Source organism: Dendropsophus ebraccatus, chromosome 8 (assembly GCF_027789765.1).
Source record: "Dendropsophus ebraccatus isolate aDenEbr1 chromosome 8, aDenEbr1.pat, whole genome shotgun sequence".
NCBI lineage: Eukaryota > Metazoa > Chordata > Amphibia > Anura > Hylidae > Dendropsophus > Dendropsophus ebraccatus.
This window is the reverse complement of record NC_091461.1, coordinates 82,456,527-82,475,004: the sequence shown is the minus strand read 5'-3', so window position 1 is coordinate 82,475,004 and position 18,478 is coordinate 82,456,527. Positions and strand designations below refer to the sequence as shown.

Below are 18,478 nucleotides of genomic sequence, written 5' to 3'. Positions count from 1 at the left end.
AGCAAAGCAGAAGTCTGCCGAAAAATGCCATGTATAAGATAAATGATGGCCACATGTAGTGCTGATGCTAAAACAGAGACAGAACAGCTCATCCTGAAAAGTAAACCTGTACCGCAAGACAGCCCCCCTCGAAATGCTGGTACCATTTTCATGTCCTCATCAAGGCATGTATGGTCCTGGGGTCTGCCTGACTCTTGGGGCCGGTATTCAGGGTTAAAACAACTTTTATTCTAGCAGCACAGCGAGAATACACCCTGAGCTGGATCTTCAGCATGACAAAGATGAAGATGCAGCCCATGGGCTTGCTAAAAAAAAGAAGAAAGGCAGTGAGTGCTGCACACCTCATTGACACACCGCTGTGCTGCCAGAATAAAAGTTGTTTTCACCCTGAATATCAGCCGCAAGTCACAGGCAGATCCTGGGACCAGACATGCCTCTATAAGGACATGAAAATGGTACTGGTAGTTTGAAAGGGGCTGTGCAGTACTTTAAAGTTTGTTTTCTTTTATAATGTGTACTGTATAGTTTGTTTTCTTTTATAATGTTGGTGTTGGTAATTAGAGATGAGCGAACCTCGGGCATGCTCGAGTTGATCCGAATCCGAACTTTCGGCATTTGATTAGCGGTGGCTGCTGAACTTGGATAAAACAATAAGGCTATCTGGAAAACATGGATATAGTCATTGGCTGTATCCATGTTTTCCAGACAACCTTAGAGCTTTATTCAAGTTTCGCAGCCCCAGCTAATCCAATACCGAACGTTCGGGTTCGGATCGACTCGAACCCGAACCCCGTTCGCTCATCTCTATTGGTAATATAATATATTGAACCTACATTGCTGGCAGAGAAGGGTTGGTGAAGCTTGGCAGCATTTCTGGAATAACACAATGTTAAATCATGTTCTTTCTTGTACATAATACCTTTATTTATTTTGCAGCGAATTGTTCAGATGGTTTTGGTGGTTGTAGCTGTTCTGTGTGTTCCAGTTCTTCTCCTGGGAGATCCACTCTGTCTCTGTTTTGATCACCACAGGAAAAAAAACAACAAACGTCATTGGGTGCAGGTATAATCTGTTACACTAATAGATAAAAAGTTGATCATTCTACTTTTGATGAAAACACCCTGGGGCACATTTATCGAAGGAAAAGGTGCAGATTTTTGCCCTTTCAGTGGCACATGCCAGATTTAAGCCCTGATCCCCTAATGGGCCGGGGGTCACAAGGCAGGGGGAGGGTTGGCCTCCAATGCCTAATTAATCATGGTTTACACCTCGAAACAGGTGTAAACCATGGCAGAAATCTATACCTTCCCCTTAGCAAATGTAGTTTGTCCCGCTGGATTTACAAAGAGGCGTGCATATCTTGTTAAATCCGTCAGGGTGAATGGGAGCGGGACTTGATTTAAATTTTACATTTGTGTTGCTCTTAATTTTCGCCCTTGAATATTATGCTTTGCATGTCAGGATTTCCATAACAGAAAGAATAGCAGGGCAGTGCCCTTTCTGCAGTCTGTTGCCATACAGAAGGAGACTGATCTTATTGTTGTGAGATGGTGGCAGAGGTGTAGCTAGGCTCTCCTGCACCCGGGGCAAAGATCCAATTTGGCACCCCCCCCATATTTTTATTTTTTTAATTAAGTTTGGATAAGCGATTGTTCAGATGAGCGATTTGCTCATCTCTACTGGCAGCACTAGTGTGGTGTTCACAATATGGGATACATAATGTCATATTTACTGTGTTCCTGGAATGTTTTTATGAAGAATGATTATCAGGCAGCTCTGGGATCAATCAGAATTTTTGAAAGTACTTCCATTTTTCCCATTTCAAATTTGGTCCCTAAGTACCTTAACGGAGGCGCCGTTGTCTCCGCTTACTGCTGCCTGTCCCTTTGAATTAGGAGGCAAAGCTTCCTGATCTATCTCCAGTGTGACACCCAGTGTAATGTGATTATATGGTACCGTCTCCTAATGTACAGGTACGCTCAGCAGTAGAGTTGATCGAACCTCGGGAAATCCAAGGTTCGATCGAACTCGAACATTCACGAACCTGCCGCATTTGATTGCTGATACCTTCCTGGTCCGTGGGGAAGGAGGAGACTGACCGGGGACCGCCTGGAATTCCGGGATTCATCCTATTACCTAGGCTGAATCCCAGAATTTCAGGCAGCACTCGGGCACTCTCCTCCTTCCCCACGAACCCGGCAGGCATCAGCAATCTAATGTGGTAGGTTCGTGAATGTTCGGTCGAACCTAGGATTTCCCGAGGTTCGATCAACTCCACTCAGCAGCGGAGACAACAGCAGACAAAACCTCCAGTAAGGTTTTCCATCACCAAATTCAAAATAGAAATCATTTTGAAAAATGACTCTTGTATCATGGTCGCTGTATATACAGATACAGCTGCTTTATAGGTTGGCGTTGGGAACCTTGGCCCCCCAGCTGTTGCAGAACTACAACTCCCATCATACATGGACAATCAAAGCCAAAACTTTGGCTGTCCAGACATGATGGGAGTTGTAGTTCTGCAACAATTGGAGAGCCAAGGTTCCCTACCTCTGCAGATAAGAGGTAAGGTTTATATAAACGTGATATATATTTGGAGAGGGCAGTTATTAAGGGGTTAAGTATATGATAATGTACAACCAGACCCCTAAATAGAGACTGGACACTCTCTTGTGTGTCTCCCCCCATACCAGACCGGTGTCACCCTGTACACCCCTGTCCTGCTCCCCACTCCAGACTGGGCACCCTCCTTCCCACTCTGGACTGGGCACCCTTCACCCCCCTTCCCAGACTGTGCACCCCTGATTGTCCTCCCCTTTCCACACACCTGTATTTTCTTTCTTCCTCCTCCATAGTGCAGTCAGTGTACATACAGGACCTGCGGTGACATCATAGTCACATGTCAAGGTCCTTTTGATGAAAACACCATCTACACCAGGGGTACTCAACAACTTTTAGTGAAGGTCCACTTACCGGGGTCTATTGTCAGGTGAAGGTCCGAGCTGAACATCAGTAGGAAACGTGTTTTGTTACTTTGTCACAAACGTTCAACTATTTATATACAGAATTGCTGCTTATTAGCGGGAAAACTGGCATTTTTTTCTCTCTCACCAGGCCTTTGATATTAGGTACAAAGGGGGTGACTGCCCTGGTAGTATATAGCCCCCCTGTTGCTCCCCCAGTAGTGTATAGCCCCCCCTGTGCGCTCTCCCTCAGTAGTATATAGCCCCCTGTTGCTCCCCCAGTAGTATATAGCCCCCCTGTGCGCTCTCCCCCTGTAGTATATAGCCCCCTGTGAGCTCCCCCCAGTAGTATATAGCCTCCCAGTGCGCTCTCCCCCTGTAGAATATAGCCCCCTGTGAGCTCCCCCCAATAGTATATAGCCCCCCTGTGCGCTCTCCCCCTGTAGTATATAGCCCCCTGTGCACTCTCCCCCTGTAGTATATAGCCCCCTGTGAGCTCCCCTCAGTAGTATATAGCCCCCCTGTGCTCTCGCCCTGTAGTATATAGCCCCCTGTGAGCTCCCCCCAGTAGTATATAGCCCCCGTGAGCTCCCCCCAAGTAGTATATAGCCCCCCTGTGAGCTCCCCCCTTTAGTATATAGCCCCCTGTGAGCTCCCCCTGTAGTATATAGCCCCCCCGTGCGCTGTCCCCCTGTAGTATATAGCCCCCTGTGAGCTCCCCCCAGTAGTATATAGCGCCCCTGTGCTCTCCCCCCAGTAGTATATAGCCCACTGTGAGGTCCCCCCCAGTAGTATATAGCCCCCCTTGTGCTTTCCCCCTGTAGTATATAGCCCCTGTGAGGTCCCCCCTGTAGTATATAACCCCCTGTGCGCTCCCCCCAGTAGTATATAGCCCCCTCAGTAGTATATAGCCCCCTGTGAGGTCCCCCCTGTAGTATATAGCCCCCTGTGCGCTCCCCCCAGTAGAATATAGCCCCCTCAGTAGTATATAGCCCCCTGTGAGGTCCCCCCTGTAGTATATAGTCCACCTGTGCGCTCTCCCCTTGTAGATGCCCCCCCAGACAGAAAAAAATAAAAAATAACAAAAACAACTCACCTAGCACCTCGTTCCCCGCTGCGGCTGTCTTCTTCTCTTCCCGTCGGTCCGGCCCCCGGCTGATACGCGCTCTGTAGGGATGTCCCGGGGATTCCCCAGCAGAGCGCGCATCAGTGACCTCAGCGTACGCCGCCGGCCTGCACTTCCGGGAAGGACAGGCCGGCAGCGTACACTGAGGTCTGTGGTGCGCGCTCTGCTGGGGAATCCCCGGGACATCCCTACAGAGCGCGTATCAGCCGGGGGCCGGACCGACACTGCCCCCAGCCCCACAGGCGTACTGACATCTAAGGACAGTACGCCTAAGGGGCGGGAGGCAGTGCGGTAGGGAGCGGGACCTCCTAAATGCCCCGGGACGGTCCAGATCCGGGGCGGTTAGGAGGTCTGACCAGGGGTCCGGACAGCTGGCCTCCGCAGTCCGGGTTCGGACCGCGGTCCGCCAGTTGAGGACCCCTGATCTACACAGTAACTTTAGTATACTGTCTCCTTGCTGCTGTTTAGCCCTGATTTGCGCAAAATCTCGGTAAAAACGCAGCGATTTTGCGCAAATTATAGCTAAACAGCAGTTAGGAGACAGTACAGTATGGGTAATACCTCTTTTGATCAAGTTAAAATCGTCTCCTCTCTCCCCACAGTGACAGGGCAGGACGCTTCCAGGCTGCCTCATCCACTGTGATTCTTCTCTCTCTGCTCCCTGTGGTGGCGCCCCTCCCTACGGCCCTGGATGGTGAAGCAATTGATAAATATATTTTTAACAAATTAAAATATGACACCAGATAGGATCCAAGCAGAATGGCATAGTAAAGGGGTTGTCCAAGAAAATAAACTGTTTAGAATTCTGCTCAGGTTGGGCTAAAAAAATTTTTAAAAATGAACTCATCCTCCCTTATTTAAAACCGCATCCATCCCACGAAGAGGAGCTTGTGTTTTAAAAGGGTTATCTGATTATTTAGAATTAATAATCTATTCAGTCCATTACACAATGCATCTCATTCAGAGAGACTGTGCATGGTATTACATCTTCCCATACGTTTGAATGGGACGAAACTAATGTCTTGCATAGCCAAATGTGATGGCAGTGTACGCATTGAAGGGGATGCTGCACTTCCTGTAATGCAGCCCTCCCCTTAAAAAGCTGACCAGCAAGGGTCCTGGGAGTTGATTAGCCATTTATCTACAATTGATGGCTTATCCTAAAGGCTTATTCACACATTCAGTGATTTTTATGGTCCGCAAGTACCTCCCCAATTTTTTTCTCTGTGATCTATGGAGAATGGTCTATAATAGAGAGAATGAAAATAGACAAAATAACTGCGAACAACCGCTTCCAGTAACCATCAATGAGTTTCTTACAATACTCTGCTGGAATTTTAGACCAATCTTCTTTGGCAAATTGCTCCAGGTCCCTGAGATTTGAAGGTCACCTTCTCCAAACTGCCATTTTAAGATCTCTCCACAGGTGTTCTATGGGATTCAGGTCTGAACTCATTGCTGGCCACTTTAGTCTCCAGTGCTTTCTCTCAAACCATTTTCTAGTGCTTTTTGAAGTGTGTTTTGGGTCATTGTCCTGCTGGGAGACCCAGCTTTCTCACACTGGCCCTACATTATACTGCAAAATTTGTTAGTAGTCTTCAGACTTCATAAAGCCATGCACACTGTCAAGCAGTCCAGTGCCAGAGGCAGCAAAGCAACCCCAAAACATCAGGGAATCTCCGCCATGTTTGACTGTAGGGACCGTGTTCTTTTCTTTGAAGGCCTCTTCTTTTTTTTTTTTTTTTTTTTTTTTGTTGCCTGTAAACTCTGTTAATGCCTTTTCCCAAAAAGCTCTACTTTTGTCTCATCTGACCAAAGAACATTTTTCCAAAAAGTTTTTGGCTTTCTCAGGTTAGTTTTGGCAGACTCCAGCCTGGCTTTTTTATATCTCTGGGTCAGGAGTGGGGTCTTCCTGGGCGTCCTACCATAAAGCCCCTTTTCATTCAGACGCCGACACATAGTACGGGTAGACACTGTCGTACCCTCGGACTGCAAGGCAGCTAGAACTTGCTTGCATGTTAGTTGAGGTTCTTCAGCCACCATCCGCACAATCTTTCGTTGAAATCTCTCGTCAATTTTTCTTTTCCGTCCACATCTAGGGAGGCTAGCCACAGTACCATGGGCTTTAAACTTCTAGATGACACTGCACGGTAGACACAGGAACATTCAGGTCTTTGGAGATGGACTTGTAGCCTTGAGATTGCTCATGCTTCCTCACAATTTGGCTTCTCAAGTCCTCAGACAGTTCTTTGGTCTTCTTTCTTTTCTCCATGCTCAATGTGGTACAAACAAGGACACAGAACAGAGGTTGAGTCAACTTTAATCCATTTCAACTGGCTGCAATTGTGATTTAGTTATTGCCACCACCTGTTATGTGCCACAGATAAGTAACAGGTGCTGTTAATTACACAAATTAAAGAAGCATCGCCAGATTTTTCTAAAGGGTGCCAATACTTTTGTCCACCCCCTCTTTTATGTTTGGTGTGGAATTATATCCAATTTGGCTTTTTGACAATTCTTTTTGTGATTTTCCATTGAACACAGAATAAATGAAGAGATTAATACCAAAGAATTTGTGATTGCAATCATTTTCTGGAATAAATTGAGTATTATCTGACAGAATTGCAGGGGTGCCAATAATTTTGGCCAGCACTGTATATGTCTGCCCCTGCACCACCTTTATCCATCATTTTTTGACATAGTCAAAGAAATCAGTGACTCTAGTCTGACATTGATCTGCTCTCAGTAAATGCAGTAAAGACTAGTCTCTATTGGTATTGAAACTGGAACATGCGCACATATAGGTAATTTTGGAACACTTAAAGGAGAAGTCAGGCGAAAAGTATTGTATTGCCCCCCAAACGTTATACAAATCATTAATATACATTTATTACGGGAAATGCATATAAAGTGCTTTTTTTGCACTTAGTACTGCATCAAGGCTTCACTTCCTGGATAACATGGTGATGTCACGACCCGACAAACAGAGCTCTGTGGGCTGTGGCTGCTGGAGAGGATGATGGCAGAGGGATGCTCAGTATTCCTCCAGTTCCCTGTGTCCCTCAGTGCCCCCCTGCCATCATCCTTTCCAGCAGCCACAGCCCGCACAGCTCTGGGAGTCGGGTCGTGACATCACCACCAGTGAATCCTTGATGCAGTAGTAAGTGCAGGGAAAAAAGCATTTTATAAGCATTTCCCGTAATAAGTGTATATTGGTGATTTGTATAACTTTGGGGGGGCAATACAATACTTTAATAAAAACTTTCGCTGGACTTCTCCTTTAACTCCAGCTGCATATAGACATGCTGGTGGTTTAGTGTCTCAAAACATGGTGACGAGTTTTCATTTCTAGTGCAGAAAGAGAGCTTTTGTTTACTTGGGGATATCCACAAACACATCCTAGCGTTGCAGATGGGGTATAGGTTTAGAGGTTTGCCTTCTAGGCATCAGTGCTGTATTCAACACTTGTTTTTTTTTTAATTCAGAATTTTTTTTTTTTAAATTTCAAGAACGTAACATATTCAACACTTTCATGTGAGGATACAGGAAGTGTGATTTTGGCTTGTCGTGGAACGTTGTTTTTTATTTCTTCCAACCTCTAACTCTTGCTTATATATTTCAGGGTGGCAAAAGGGATGGCCTAATGGGAGAAGATAATGAACATTCTATAGAAAATTCAGGAAATGAGAGAGAAAAAGAGACACATAATGGTGAAGAGGTACTTTACATTCTGATTTAATTTGCTGAAATATCCTACCCAATAGTATTTGTGGAATTCCTAACTTGAGTGGGTTTTGGCTCTGTAAAAAGGACCACAAACAATTTCTTCTGAGATGTATTATTTTGTTGAAAGGATGGAAAAAAGAGCTTCCTGGGATGGATGTTAGTTGCTAATGATTTAGGGTATGTTCACACTTGTCAGTTTTGTTTAGGTCACGCTAGGGTTCTGTGTCTGTTTGCTTGTATGTGGTGATGGGTCCAAGGAAGAATGGACAGCCCAGAGTACATTTAATCCCCCACTGCTAATAGCAGTCAGGAGTTGCAATGTATGGAGCTGGCTCAAGTCCGCTCCATACACTGTTAACAGCCGTATGTCAAAAATACACGTCAAAGGTTAAAATAACTATAAGCAGCAGATTTGATGCTGGTTTCAGTTATTTAGAACAGATCTGCTGCAGATCTTCAACATCAAATCTGGGGCATAGCTAAAGGCTGATGGTCCCTGGTGCAAAATTTTAGTTGAACCATTGTATTGGTCTGTACTACAAACTCCCTTTGAAGTCAGGTGTCACCAGGACCAGTGATCCAGACAAAGCAGACCTTAAAAGCTGAAAAAGCCTTTTCCGCTTGGTCATTCCAGCATACCATCCAGGGCTGTGGAGTCGGAGTTGGAGCTAGTTTTGGGTGGAGTCGGAGTCGGAGCTAGCTTTGGCTGGCTTCGGAGTTGGAGTGTGAAAAAAAATTTCCAACTCCAGCTTTAAAAAAAAAATCTTAAAAAAATGTAGAATTGAATTTTGATATGAATTTTAAAAGTTGATTATATATTATGAGCAACATTCTAATAGGACACTGGCCCTATTACATAAGGGGGGGGGGGGGTCATGGAAAAGTTGTCGGTCACTATTTGGCAGTTTGTTTCTGAGCTGGAAGTCCATTGTGTGGGGGGAGATCTGTGCTGTTGTCTTGCTGGATGACTTTATATGAGCAGCATTGTAATATGAAGATATCCTGTGTAATATAGAGGAGGATGAGAAGAAGACATAAGTAGTGTAGCAGTAACCTCTGTCCTCAGTGTAGTGTTTTCTCTCTGGGAGAATATTGTGTGTTTTTCTTCAGTGTTCAATGGCTGCAGCTGTGTTTATGTGTGTACGTGCTATGGCTGCAGTAGGCTTTGTGTGTGCTATGACTGCAGCAGGCTGTGTGTGTGTGTGTGTGTCCTATGGCCACAGCAGGCTGTGTGTGTGTGTGTGTGTGTGTGTGTGTGTGCTATGGCCGCAGCAGGCTGTGTGTGTGTGGTGTGTGCTATGGCTGCAGCAAGCTGTGTGTGTGTGTGCTATGGCTGCAGCAGGCTGTGTTGGTGTGCGCTATGGCTGCAGCAAGCTGTGTGTTTGTGCTGTGGCTGCAGCAAGCTGTGTGTGTGTGTGCTATGGCTGCAGCAGGCTGTGTGTGCGTGTGTAAACTATGGCTGCAGCAGGCTGTGTGTGTGTGCGTGCTATTGCATGCCCCCACAGTGATCTCTCTATATTACTATGTGTGACCCCCTGTATATCACTATGGCTGACCTTTATAGCACAGGAATCTGGCATTGTTAGCAGTGTTTCTTTGTGTATGGTAAATAATTAGTCAGAAACATAGAAGATTATCAGCAGGAAAAGACCACCTGCTCCATCTAGTCTAGTTCTGAGTTGTTCAGGACATGCAGGCTGGAGACTGGCTGCATCCACTGCACGCACAGGAGAAGGTGTTTTATATGTTTCCTTATTCCCTCAGAAATTGCCCCAGGATCATGTAGGACATTAGGGAGAAGCAGCTGAGCCAGTGTGATAGGAGCAGGAGTCTGAGTTGGAGTCGGTCCTGAGAAAATTCAGGAGTCGGAGTTGGAGTCGCAGCTGCGGCTTACCGACTCTACAGCCCTGATACCATCACTGACTTATGTCCCTTCAAAAGCCCTGTTAATGGAGCTGCCAAAGTAGCGAAATGGGGAATAAACCCTCATATAATAGCCCACCAAACCCAGGAATTCCTTTACTTGCCCAGTAGTGATAGGCCTTGGTCAACCCTGTAACACCTCTTCCTTATTCATCTGGGGTTTGATGACTCCACGCATAATGACATAGCCTAGGGGCCTATTCCACGGAGCGATAATTGGCTAATTCGGCCGATTATCGCTCCGTGGAATAGAGAACCATTAGCCGATGATCGTTGTCATCGGCTGATCGTTCATTTAGGTTCAAACCTAAAATCATCGGTCGCCACCCGCGCATCGCTAGGTTGAATAGCGGTGCGCGGCAGGAGACTGACAATTTCAAAATATCATACCTGCGCGGCAGCATCAGCTTCAGAGCGGCCTGTCTGAGCTGCCAGACCGCTCAGCCAATCACTGGCCAGGACCACCACGGCCAGTGATTGGCTGAGCAGTCTGTCAATTCAGACAGGCCGCTCCAAAGCTGATGCTGCCGCGCGGGACCCGGGGAGAAGGAGAAGACCGAGAAGTGAGGTAAAGTATGAAACAAGGGCTGCAAGGACATCGGGAACTATGTCCCTGCAGCCCTCGCTAAACGGTTGTCGGGCAGTGGAACAGGCCCAGTAAACGAGCGCTGATCTAGCAGATCGGCGCTCGTTTACATCGTTGATCGGGCCCTAGTCTGCCCGTGGAATATTAGACTAAAGGCCCTATTACACCAACAGATCTGACAACAGATTATCTGTCAAAGATTTGAAGCCAAACCCAGGAACGGACTACAAACAGAGAACAGGTCATATAGGAAAGACTGGATTTCTCCTCTTTTCAAATCAACTCCTGGGTTTGGCTGCAAATCTTTAGCAGATAATCTGTCGTCAGATCTGTTGGTGTAATAGGGCCTTAAGTTTTGGGCCTCCTCTAACCCTATGACACATTTATTTGGGTTCCAAAAAAACAAAAAAGAGCATATGCCATATAATAAGTAAGCACACCACAGATCATTAGATAAGCTCAAAATAACAGTACTTTATTCCACAGGTACAAAAAGAGATATAAATAACACACATAGATCCGAAGATTAAAAACACTTAAAAAGCACACCAAACATGGAGAAACCACGTAAGGTGTCATCCACCTTGACACCCTGTAAAAAAGGTATTGTGTGTCCTGTTCAAATAATAAAAAGACAAATAACCCTTCAAAAGTGACAAAAATCATGAAAAGATGGAGTACCCAAACTAATACAAGTAACAATATGATAAATAGGCAAATAATACAGTGATACCCAAACAATGAATAGTTACCACCTAACCAAGATATGAACAGTGACACAACGGGGTGTCAATAAGGGGATCCGCACGCGTTCCGTCCGCACTACCGGACTTCCTCAGGGGTAATGAGATATGTGAGAGGACCTTTATTTATATGATCATTCATAAGTACTAAGTCTGTGCACAATAAGTCTAATCAGTACCTGTATAAAGGATTGGCTCCATACAACCTGGCTCCAAGATGGCGTCCCCGGTATCACAATGCGCATGTCACAAAAGCGCTATGCGTCATATGGTCACATGGTCATAATATATCACATGACCGCAAGTAATCTCCGCTGAATAATGTGTTGGGAATAATGTACATAATTGTCCAACAAATGTATATCTGCTATAGCGGTTATTTGTATAATCAAAAATACAACTAATATCTATAAACAATCTTACACACTAATACTATATTTCATTGCGCATGCGCGGCTGCAGTTGAAATATACCATGAAGTGTATACAGACCACCGGCGTCCCCAGTATCGCACTGCGCATGTCCCAAAAAAAAACAACACACTATGCGTCATGTGGTCACATGATCGCAATATATCACATGACCGGATTACTTGCGGTCATGTGATATATTGCGATCATGTGACCACATGACGCATAGTGGTCGCGCATGCGCAATGAAATATAGTATTAGTGTGTAAGATTGTTTATAGATATTAGTTGTATTTTTGATTATACAAATAACCGCTATAGCAGATATACATTTGTTGGACAATTATGTACATTATTCCCAACACATCATTCAGCGGAGATTACTTGCGTTCATGTGATATATTATGACCATGTGACCATATGACGCATAGCGCTTTTGTGACATGCGCATTGTGATACCGGGGACGCCGGTGGCGCCATCTTGGAGCCAGGTTGTATGGAGCCAATCCTTTATACAGGTACTGATTAGACTTATTGTGCACAGACTTAGCACTTATGAATGATCATATAAATAAAGGTCCTCTCGCATATCTCATTACCCCTGAGGAAGTCCGGTAGTGCGGACGGAACGCGTGGGGATCCCCTTATTGACACCCCGTTGTGTCACTGTTCATATCTTGGTTAGGTGGTAACTATTCATTGTTTGGGTATCACTGTATTATTTGCCTATTTATCATATTGTTACTTGTATTAGTTTGGATACTCCATCTTTTCATGATTTTTGTCACTTTTGAAGGGTTATTTGTCTTATTATTTGAACAGGACACACAATACCTTTTTTACGGGGTGTCAAGGTGGATGACACCTTACGTGGTGTCTCCATGTTTGGTGTGCTTTTTAAGTGTTTTTAATCTTTGGATCTATGTGTGTTATTTATATCTCTTTTTGTACCTGTGGAATAAAGTACTGTTATTTTGAGCTTATCTAATGATCTGTGGTGTGCTTACTTATTATATGGCATATGCTCTTTTTTGCTTTTTTGGAATATAGGTCTTTCATATGCCTATGGTTAGCACCCAGCTTTATTGTTTGGCTGTGCATGCCCCCCACCTGTTGTTTTCACATTTATTTGGGTTAGCAGTTAGTCCCGCCCTACGGAGTGAGTCTAGTACGGCCTGTACCGTCGCTAGATGACTCTCCCAGTCAGCACTGAAAATAACAATGTTGTCAAGGTATGCTGAGGCATACTGACGATGTGCACGAAGAACAATGTCCATTAAACGCTGGAATGTGGCCGGGGCACCATGAAGACCAAAAGGTAACACCTTATACTGATATAGCCCCTCTGGTGTGACAAAGGCCGTTTTCTCTTTAGCAGCCTCTGCCAAGGGCACTTGCCAGTAACCTTTGGTGAGGTCCAAGGTAGAAAAGTGCCTGGCCTGTCCCAAACGCTCAATTCACTCATCCAGCCGGGGTATAGGATATGCGTCAAATTTAGAGACCTAGTTAAGCTTACGAAAATCATTGCAAAAACGTAAAGTCCCATCCGGTTTGGGTATTAATACTATCGGGCTGGCCCACTCACTCTTAGTTTCTTCAATGACGTCCAGCCGCAGCATCAACTGTACTTCCTCTTGGAGCTTGGAGCTTGGGCTTGGAGCTTCGAGTGCCCGTTACGGCTTTAGCCGGATTTTCACCCCAGGCTCGGTGACAATGTCATGTTGGATTACAGAAGTACGGCCAGGGAGGTCAGAGAACACCTCAGTGTTCCGGCTAATGAAATCCTTGGCCTCCTGAGCCTGTTTCGGTGAAAGGCTGTCAGCAACACGTACTCTGGCAGCTGCTTCCGCTGAAACAGACGGAGGTGCTAGCTCCCCTAAACATACCGACTGTGGGCAGCCAACACAAGTCTCTCTATCCTTCCATGGCTTCAGTAGATTGAAATGGTAGATCTGCTGCGGTTTCCGCCGACCTGGCTGATGTACTTTGTAATTTACGTTGCTTACTTTCTCCATAATTTCGTAGGGGCACTGCCACCTCGCAAGGAACTTGCTGTCTACGGTCGGTACGAGAACCAAAACCCAGTCTCCTGGGTTAAAGTTCCAGACCTGAGCTGCTCTATTGTAAACCTGACTCTGGGCTTGCTGAGCTGCCTCCATATGTTCCCTGACAAGGGGCATCACTGTCTCCATTTTAGTATCATACTCAATGACACTCTTATGTGGAGTGGGCTGTTGCTCCCACGCCTCTATGGCCACGTCGAGCAACCCTCGGGGGTGTCTGCCATATAGAAGTTCGAAGGGCGAGAACCCAGTAGAGGCCTGGGGCACTTCTCGCACTGCAAACATTAGATAGCGCAGAACAGGTCCCAGTCCCTCCCATCCTTAGACACTGCTCTTTTCTGCTTTTTTTTTTTAAGTTTGATTAAACCTCTCCACAAGGCCATTAGTTTGGGGGTGGTAAATAGACGTCCTTAACTGTTTAATGCCAAGCAAGTTGCAGACTTTCTTCATGACCTTAGACATGAATGGAGTCCACTGGTCTGTCAGTATCTCTCTAGGTATCCCTACCCTTGAAAACATCTCCATTATTTTCTTAGCTATGAGTTTGGCAGATGTGTTGGTGACCCCTAGCATACTTAAGTACTGGACCGACGAGGTCCATGGCAATTCTCTCGAATGGTACTTCTATAATCGGGAGGGGTGATAGAGGACTGCAGAAATGCTGCTGGGGGCTAGTTATCTGACAGGTCGGGCAAGACTTACAAAATTCCTCCACCTCTTTGAATATCCCAGGCCAATAAAACCTCTGCAGTATACGGTCCTGGGTTTTCTGTGCCCCAAGGTGTCCACCTAACATATGTTGGTGAGCAAGATTCAGCACCAGGTGACGGTATGCCTGGGGCACTAACAATTGTTCAACATTCTCACCACGTAGTTGAGTGACACAATATAACATATTATGGTGAACCGCAAAACGAGGAAATATAGCCTCAGCTTCTGGTTGTTGTGGTTCACCATAGACCATTAAGACATTCCCCCTTACATCCCCAACCATTACATTCACGGGAATTGTCTCCATCTCATCTGCCAAAGTTGCGGTCACCCCTACGGCTGGCCCTTCTACCTCGGTTGCCAACGGTTCGGGCTTTACATCTGGACTAAGACCCTCAGCTACTGCTCTCCCTGACTCTTGGGGACAGACATTCAAACATGATGGCCACAATGCAGAGAATAAGGGAAAGGCTCTTCCTATTATCAGGTCATATGGCATATGACTCGACACTACTGCCAGCTCATGGACTTTCTCCCCAGCAGGAGTTTTTATTACCACCTGGGCAACACTCCAACTTTGCGATAAGTGAATTTTGTTGGAAGCGCCAGGGTATCCCTTACTAGGGTCACCAGGCTCCCAGAGTCCAGTAGAGCCTTGATCGTGCACCTGCTGACCGACACTGGGCACTCGTCCGGGAGGTTGGCGGTACATACGCTAATAGCAGTTCGTGCATAGAAGGATGTTCGGTGAGAGTAGCCACAGTCCATAGGCTCGGAGGTTAAGGGGCACTTTGTAGCCACATGTCCCAGAACATTACAGCGCCAACAGCGGAAAATGGGGACCTCACATAACCTTGGGTAACGTTGCTTTGGTGGGGAGCTACTTCCAGCAGAACATTGGGGCTTTTTCCTCAGTCACTGCAAGTGGGGGCAAGGGACGGGGTGGCCTCCCGCCATGGGTACAGTCTTGCGCCAAGTCTTGGGTAGCTAGTCTTTGGTTCCACCAGACCAACCAGCTGGTCTAAATTACCTGGGTCACCTTGGCCTACCCAGCGCTGGATAGTGACTGGCAGACTGCACACAAAACCTTTCATCTTTTGGTAGTCCTGGGTGTCATCCCGAGTGAGGTCAAAGTATGCCTTTATCGCATCACCTGTGAGGAATGGGGCAACCACTTCAGACCACTGACTGACTGTAGACCCTCACGCTCAGCCGTTCTTTCGAACACTTCCAGGAAGGCCTCCACATCATCCTCTGCTGTCACCTTTCTCAGCGCCGTCCGGACTCTCTCTCTGGTGGCAGGATGTGGCTGGGTGACCCCTGGTGGAGACTCACGGATGGCCGCCATTAGTTATAACAGCAGTTTGTTAGTCTCTTGCTGCTGAGCACTAGCCTCTTTCTGCCGGGCATTAGCCTGTTGCAGCTGGGCATTAGCCTGCACCAGCTGTTTAATCAACTCCTCCATCTTCTCTGGAGATTCCGGCTGAAGCTTTGCAGGCTTAATCCAGGACATGCAATGGTGCCAGCAAAAAAAATCAAAACAAAAAACACTTTTTTCTCCTGCCTAGCTGCGTTTGCCCGCATCCTCTACCAATTGTAGGGGAGTCGCTCAGGTACAGCTAGGTAGCGGTCGCAAACCGAGGAAAACAGGCAGTTCACAGTTCAAATCTTAGTGTTTATTCACACCACAAAAACAAATGGAGCAAAAATCCAGCATTACCTTCATGCTGCCATCACACATAAGTGTACAGTCCCAGCTTGGCCTTTTAGGCAGTAACAGAAGTTCCACACAAGGTTCGAGGTGTTGGTTCAGACCTCAAAGCAGCAGCTGCATTGTACATAGTCCATGTGTCTGAACACGGTCCAACCAGTCCTCCTAGGTCACATATGCGTACTCCAGACTTGAGCACACACCAAATCTACTTGCCCTCACTCCCAGCTGAGCTTTGACTCCCAGCTGAGCTTTGTATGCCGGGTGACACCTAAAAACCTGGAATGGCCTATTAACTCCAGTCCACTCCGTGCATATAGCTCTCTGCATTACTCAGAGCAAGACAAGCTGAGAGGAAAATACCTCCCATCTAGCAACAAACCCCTGACTGTCACAATATGTATGTATATATATATATATATATATATATATATATATATATATATATATATATATACATACAGTGAGTCCAAGAAGTATTTGATCCCTTGCTGATTTTCTTTGTTTGCCCACTAATAAAGACATGATCATTCTATACTTTTAATGGTAGATGTATTCTTACATGAGGAGACAGAATATTAAAAAGAAAATCCAGAAAATAAATCTAAGGAATATATATTAATTGATTTGTATTTCATGGAGTGAAATAAGTATTTGATCCCTTAGTATTCATTAGCAGTTCTGGCTTTTACAGACCAGTTAGACACTCCCAATCAACTTGTTACCTGACCTGAAGCCACCTGTTCTCACTAATAACTTGTGTGAAAAACAATTGTCCACAGAATAAGACAGATCACACAGATTTCAAGTCTCCAACATGGGTAAAACCAAAGAGCTGTCACAGGACCTCAGAGTCAGAATTGTTGACCTTTACAAAGCTGGAATGGGCTACAAAAAGATTAGTAAGGTGTTGGATGTGAAAGTAACAACTATTGGTGCAATTATCAGAAAGTTTAAAGAGTATAACATGACAATCAACAGACCTCGGCCCGGTGCTCCAAAGAAGATTCCGCCTCGTGGGGTGGCAATGATGCTGAGAACAGTCAGAAATCGTCCTGCAACCACTCGGCAGGAGTTAGCAAATGACCTGAAGGCAGCTGGGACCACAGTTTGCAAGGAAACAACTGGCAACACTTTGCGCAACAATGGATTCACATCCTGCAGTGCCCAAAAGGTACCCCTGCTGAAGAGAACACATGTGAAGGCGCGCCTCAAGTATGCCAATGATCATTTGAAAGATGAACCAAGTTATTGGGAGAAGGTTTTGTGGTCAGATGAGACCAAAATTGAACTTTTTGGCCTCAACTCCACCCGCCATGTGTGGAGGAAGAAAAATGCTGCCTATGACCCCAAGTTCACTGTGCCCACCGTCAAGCATAAAGGTGGGAAGCATAATGTTTTGGGGGTGTTTCTCTGCCAAGGGTACAGGGCTCCTTCACCGCATCACTGGGAAGATAGATGGAGCCATGTACCGCACAATCCTGAGGGACAACCTCCTCCCCTCTGCCAGGGTTCTGAAAATGGGCCGTGGTTGGGTCTTCCAACATGATAACGACCCTAAACATACAGCAAAGGCAACAAAGGATTGGCTCAAGAAAAATCACATTAAGGTCATGGAGTGGCCCAGCCAGTCGCCAGACCTCAATCCGATCGAAAATCTATGGAGGGAGCTGAAGGTCAGAGTTGCCAAGCGACAGCCCACCAACCTTCATGATTTAGAGAGAATCTGCAAAGAAGAGTGGGCCAAAATTCCCCCTGGTGTGTGTGCTAAACTTGTGGTTAACTACAACAAACGTCTCACCGCTGTGCTTGCAATCAAAGGCTTTGCCACTAAGTATTGAGTGTGTTTGGCAAGAGGGATCAAATACTTATTTTCCTCATTGAAATACAAATTAATTAAAATATATTCTTTAAAATTATATTCTGGATTTTTTTCTTGATATTCTGTCTCTCCATGTTAGAATATATCTACCATTAAAAGTGCTGAAGGATAGTGTCTTTATTAGTGGGCAAACAAAGAAAATCAGCAAGGGATCAAATACTTCTTGGACTCACTGTGTGTATATATATATATATATATATATATATATATATATATATATATATATATAAAATGTGTGTGCCTGCATACATTAGGCTATATACGCACACACGCGCACACACGTGCCTAAATGTATATACCTAGGCACATCCATACATACATATAGACACATACAGTCACATAAGTACATATGGTCAGGTATATGTATACCAATTCAGAGACACATATGCTGTACACACAAGCACACACATACAGTCACGTAGATACACACATATGGTCAGGCACATGCATACATGGAGAAATAGTCACATTTACACACAGTCAGGCACATATACAGAGACACACACATGCTGTGCACACAAGCACATAGAGACACATACAGTCACATGCGCACAGGTACATATATACCCATACACACAAGCTGTACACAAAGGTACATACATACAGTCCCATATACACATATGGACATGAACAT

General features: G+C 45.5%; 1 protein-coding gene and 1 long non-coding RNA gene across 4 annotated transcripts in view; one reads left to right on the top strand and one right to left on the bottom strand.

Moving 5' to 3' along the window:
- LOC138799497 (uncharacterized) overlaps window positions 1-1,014 on the bottom strand; it is a 47,204-nt gene extending 46,190 nt beyond the window's left edge. Inside the window, exon 1 of the long non-coding RNA XR_011364269.1 lies at window positions 920-1,014. This is a non-coding gene — a long non-coding RNA (uncharacterized lncRNA). The remainder of the gene's footprint in view (window positions 1-919) is intronic.
- TCIRG1 (T cell immune regulator 1, ATPase H+ transporting V0 subunit a3) overlaps window positions 1-18,478 on the top strand; it is a 200,584-nt gene that overhangs the window by 145,055 nt on the left and 37,051 nt on the right. For all 3 annotated transcript variants that reach the window (XM_069980778.1, XM_069980776.1, XM_069980777.1), the window contains 2 exons: window positions 937-1,062; window positions 7,712-7,807. In XM_069980778.1, coding sequence (XP_069836879.1) covers window positions 937-1,062; window positions 7,712-7,807 — 222 coding nt within the window. The remainder of the gene's footprint in view (window positions 1-936; window positions 1,063-7,711; window positions 7,808-18,478) is intronic.